Source organism: Haliaeetus leucocephalus, unplaced genomic scaffold (genome assembly GCF_000737465.1).
Source record: "Haliaeetus leucocephalus isolate CR32 unplaced genomic scaffold, Haliaeetus_leucocephalus-4.0 Scaffold164, whole genome shotgun sequence".
Taxonomy (NCBI): domain Eukaryota; kingdom Metazoa; phylum Chordata; class Aves; order Accipitriformes; family Accipitridae; genus Haliaeetus; species Haliaeetus leucocephalus.
The window spans coordinates 411,403-415,607 of NW_010972600.1; the positions used below are offsets into that span (position 1 = coordinate 411,403).

At 66.7% G+C, this 4,205-nt stretch overlaps 1 protein-coding gene across 1 annotated transcript; it reads left to right on the forward strand.

Moving 5' to 3' along the window:
• Positions 1–759: 759 nt before the first annotated feature.
• On the forward strand, positions 760–4,000 carry FGF22 (fibroblast growth factor 22). The gene is made up of 3 exons (XM_010563266.1): positions 760–1,019; positions 3,259–3,505; positions 3,806–4,000. Exons 1-3 carry the CDS (start codon positions 760–762, stop codon positions 3,998–4,000), a joined length of 702 nt encoding a protein of 233 aa, XP_010561568.1.
• The last annotated feature ends 205 nt before the right edge of the window (positions 4,001–4,205 follow it).

The window sequence follows — 4,205 nt, forward strand, 5'->3', positions numbered from 1 at the left end:
GCTGTCCCCGCTGCCCCCGCTGCCCTGCTGCCCCCGCTGTCCCCTCTGTCCCCACTGTCCCGCAGACGGCTGGCCGGTGCACGCAGCTCACTCGAGCACGAACGGTTCCTGCTGCCCTTGCCCCCGGGAGCCCCTTTCCCGGGGTTTGTTTGCCCACCGCACTGAGGAAGCGATGAGAGGTGTGCGGACACTAGCGTGCTCTGTCTAGGGACCCGGTGTCACTTTGCCAGCTCTGCCCAGTGCCTGGGGTGACCGGGGGGGGTCCCTCATCCCATTTTGTCCTGCCAGTGCAGACAGGGGGGCTGTCTCCCCTGCCCTGCGTTTTGGGTTATCTTCATTCAGCACTGGAGGGGATCTGATCGTTCCCTTTAAACATGCTGGGGAGGATAAAGGCTGAGGAGGAGGAGGAGGAGGGATGGAGGGACAGAGGAAGCTTCGGGATGATGTTGGTCTCAGAACCGAGCATCGGTGAGGCTGGCACAGGAGAGTGGAGCAGCCCCGTCGGAGGGGACCACAGAGCATCCACTACCTGCAGAGCAGGTCGGGGCTCAGCACAGCCTGAGGGCACGTGTGGACTGCAGGGACACCCGTTGCGCGGGGACCCGGGTGGGCACAGCTGGCAGCCCCCACCACAGCATGCTGAGGGGGGGACTCCTTGCAGCATCCCCACGGGCTGCTCCTGCAGAGGGGCCCGGGGGGCTCATGGGACCGGGCAGCGCATCCTGGGAGGGGGAAAACAGAGAGGGCGAACGCTGCGGGATGTCGTCGCTGCCCAGGCTGTGCTGCGATCTGGAGCTTGGGAACAAGGAGGCAGGATTAGGCCTTCCCCTGGGGCTGGGGCTGCGTCTGCTCCACCCTGCAGCCCTTGGGAGCAGCCGCGTGCGGCAGTGGGAAGAGGCAGCTGCGGAGGCCAGCACCAGGGTCCCCGCGCCAGCGGAGAGGCTGCTCCCGGCACCAGGATCCTGCCTCGGCTCTGTGGCCACCTGCTCCCACCCAGGCCCCCTCCAGGTGATGGTGCCGTGAGTCCTGAGGGGACACGGCACCCACAGTACGGCTGCAGGAAGGGTCAGGGCTGCGAGCCCAGCCCCGGCACCTGTGGTATCGGCCCATTTCAAGTGCTGGGTCCCCGCACCCTGGGAGTGGGAGGGGGGCACCAGGCTGGCAGGACAGTGGCTGGACAGGGCGGGGATGCTGGGGGCCTTGGGAAGGGGGAATGCCCGAGCATCCCTGGGGGGCCCTGGCAGGGCACGGGGGCTTGGGATGGGAAGGATGCTGCGGACGGGAGCAGCATCCCCCAGCCCATGTCCTGGTGGCAGCAGGGGCTGTCCTGTCTCCTGGCTAGCGCAGGAGGATGTCACCCATCCGGCCACAGGACAAAGGAGCCCAGCCCAGCCCAGGGAACCCTCTTGTGGTGTCGGAGGCTGTCAGGAGTCGTGACCGGGCACGCTGCCAGTGCCAAGCACTCCAACACGCGTTCCCTCAGCCGTGGGGCCTGGCAGGTGGAGTGGCTCCAGGCTGTCGCACGGGGCTCGCTCTGGTTATCGGTGCAGCAGATAACATGCGCTTGGGCTGGGCTCGGGCTCTGCTCCTCAGCCTTCACGGCAGCTGCCGGACCAGCCCTGCCAGCGGCTGCGGGGTGGCAGGGGCTGTCCCAGGGCTTCCCCTGCCTCGAGCCCTGCACCTGCCCCAGCCTCCCTGGGACCCCGCTGGGGCAGAGGGTGTGAGACTGGGAGCACTGGGAGCTGCCTCCTGGCTGCTGCACGGCCCTGGGCTGCTGCCCCACGCCTGCAGGGACCTATCCCCCCCCCGCAGAGCCAGGCACTGGCCGGGCACCTGTGACCAAAGCAGGGCAGAGCCGGCCGGGGCGCCGGGAACAGCAACGGGGGGGTTATTTTTAGAAAAGCAGAAGTTTTATGTTATAAATAGCAGCAGCTCCAGACGGTGATCAAGTGGGATGGATTCGCAGGCATTTGCTCAGCCCTTCCCCATGGCTGCCGCTTGTCAACGGCTTCACTGGGCCGGGCCCTGGGTGCCGGGGCTGGGTGCTGGCAGTAGCACGGAGGCAGTTGGGCTGAAAATCCCCTCTTACACATGGCCCCCAAGGAGCTGAATGCTTGGGAGCCCTCACGCTGCCCTGGTGCCATATCCACTCTGTCCGCTTCTGGCCAGGGCACGTGTGCCCCCAGGCAGGTGATGCCCAGGGAATGCCGGCTCAGCCGGGGTGTGGATGCCTGGTGAAAGCCCCTGCCCAGGGGCTGCAGCCCCCCGCGCCATGCATGCTGCCACCAGCCAAAGCCTCCGCACATCCTCCTACCCTAGCCGGCCAGGGCAGCCCCGGGCAGCGGCACCCATGGGCAGCTCCCGCTGTGGCTCACAACCTGCCCGCTGTCCTGCCTGCATCTCTGCCCATTGGAGATTCCTTCTCCCCTTCCCCCAGCACCATGTGTGTGCCCGGTGGGCAGCAGGGCTGGCCTCGGCACTCTGGGCTGGCTGGGCATTGGCAGGTGCGAGGCAGTGCAGGAATCCAGAGGCCCTGATGATGCTCTGGGTGTTTCCCCTGTCAGAGCTGCTGGTCCGACCGCATGCCTTTCCCATTAGCGGCTGTGCTGGGAGCTCGGTGGCCGGGCACACGCACGTCAGCCCAGCCATGGCCGGGCCCCGCTGTGGCTTCGCAGCCCGGCTGCAGCCGCCTCCTGGGCTCGTCCCCACGTCCTGCAGTGCTGCCGCATCCCTCCTGCCCATGGTGCCCGGCACAGAGCTGTGCATCTGTGCTTGTGCCAGCTGGGCTATTGATACCAATGTCTGTCGGCAGCACCGTCCATACCGTGTTCCTGCCCCTGCAGCCCTCTGCCCAGGTGCCTCCATCCACCCTAACGCAGCTGTGCGCTGTCACTGCCACCCCCCCCGTGCACACTCTGCCCCTCCAAGGGCCACGCCGGCCTCGGTGCCCCAAGTGCACAGGGGGGGCGAGTGCTGCGAGAGGCAATTCGGGTCGCCAGGGCACCACCGCAGGTGCATTCGGGACAGATGCACAGGCAGAGCTGCCCGTGAGGGGAGGATAAACCCGGTCAGCAATGGGCAGAGATTTGTTCCGGGCAAATGGACGTTGTGCTTGGCATCGCTCCCACGCAGCCCGGCTTCTGGGAAGCAGCTGGGGCCTGGGGAGGAGAGGAGTAAAGATCAAATCCTCCCCTGATCAGAGGTTCCCCCTCCCGCTCCCGGGTCAGGCAGCAGCCCTCGTTCCCGCCGTCCCTCCAGCTGCTTCGGCCCCGGGCGAGGGTCAGCGGCGCTGTCCCTGTGGGGGCGGCACTTTGTGGCCACAGACCCGTCGTCAGGGCAGGACGCCTTGGGGAGGTCACCCGTCCCTCCCCGGCTCACTGCCGCGCTTCCCTGTCCCGTAGGCATCGTCGAGATCCGATCGGTGCGTGTCGGCGTCGTGGCCATCCGGGCGGTGCACACCGGCTTCTACCTGGCCATGAACAAGCAGGGGAGGCTCTACGGGTCGGTAGGTCGGACGCTGCCTCCCGGGAGGGACCGGACCGGGGTCAGAGGCACAGGGCAGAGCTGGAACGGGGGGTCCCAAAGCTGCCGGGACTGGTGCCCAGGAGCGGGCTCCTGGTTTCCCGTGCCCTGACCGGCTCCCCAGCAGGGGACGGCACCCACAGAGCCCCTCTGCCCTCCAGGGACCGGGGAGGAGCCGGGGTCCTGCCCTGCCCCGTTCTCGGGCTCCGACCCCACCGGAGCAGGGTGACGATGGGCCCCGGCCGAGTGCAGCCGCCCCTCACCCCCTTCCCTCTCCTGCCAGAAGGAGTTCAGCCCCAACTGCAAGTTCACGGAGCGCATCGAGGAGAACGGCTACAACACCTACGCATCGCTGCGCTGGCGGCACCGGGGCCGCCTCATGTTCCTCTCGCTCAATAGCAAGGGCAGGCCGCAGCGAGGGGGCAAGACGCGCCGGCAGCACCTCTCTACCCACTTCCTCCCCATGCTCGTCAGCTGAGCCCCGCGGGCGGCTCTGGACCGTCCTGTAGGAAAAAATGGAGAAGAGGGTTATTTTATTTATGTACATATCTATTTTTTTTGCTATTTATTGTTTTATTTTTAAATGTATGGCGCAGGATGGATGTGGAAGGCAGATACTCCAGACACAGCCTGCAGCCGTGCAGGGACATGGCTCTCCCCACCATCCTGCCAAGGCAGAGCCA

Bases quoted from the DNA above. Each gene is read 5' to 3' on its own strand.
- FGF22 (XM_010563266.1), top strand. From the start codon at position 760: ATGTCGTCGCTGCCCAGGCTGTGCTGCGATCTGGAGCTTGGGAACAAG. The intron at 1,020-3,258 runs GTGAGTCCTGAG...CCGTCCCTCCAG, and splicing joins CCCCTCCAGGTGATGGTGCC to CTGCTTCGGCCCCGGGCGAG. The intron at 3,506-3,805 runs GTAGGTCGGACG...CTCTCCTGCCAG, and splicing joins AGGGGAGGCTCTACGGGTCG to AAGGAGTTCAGCCCCAACTG.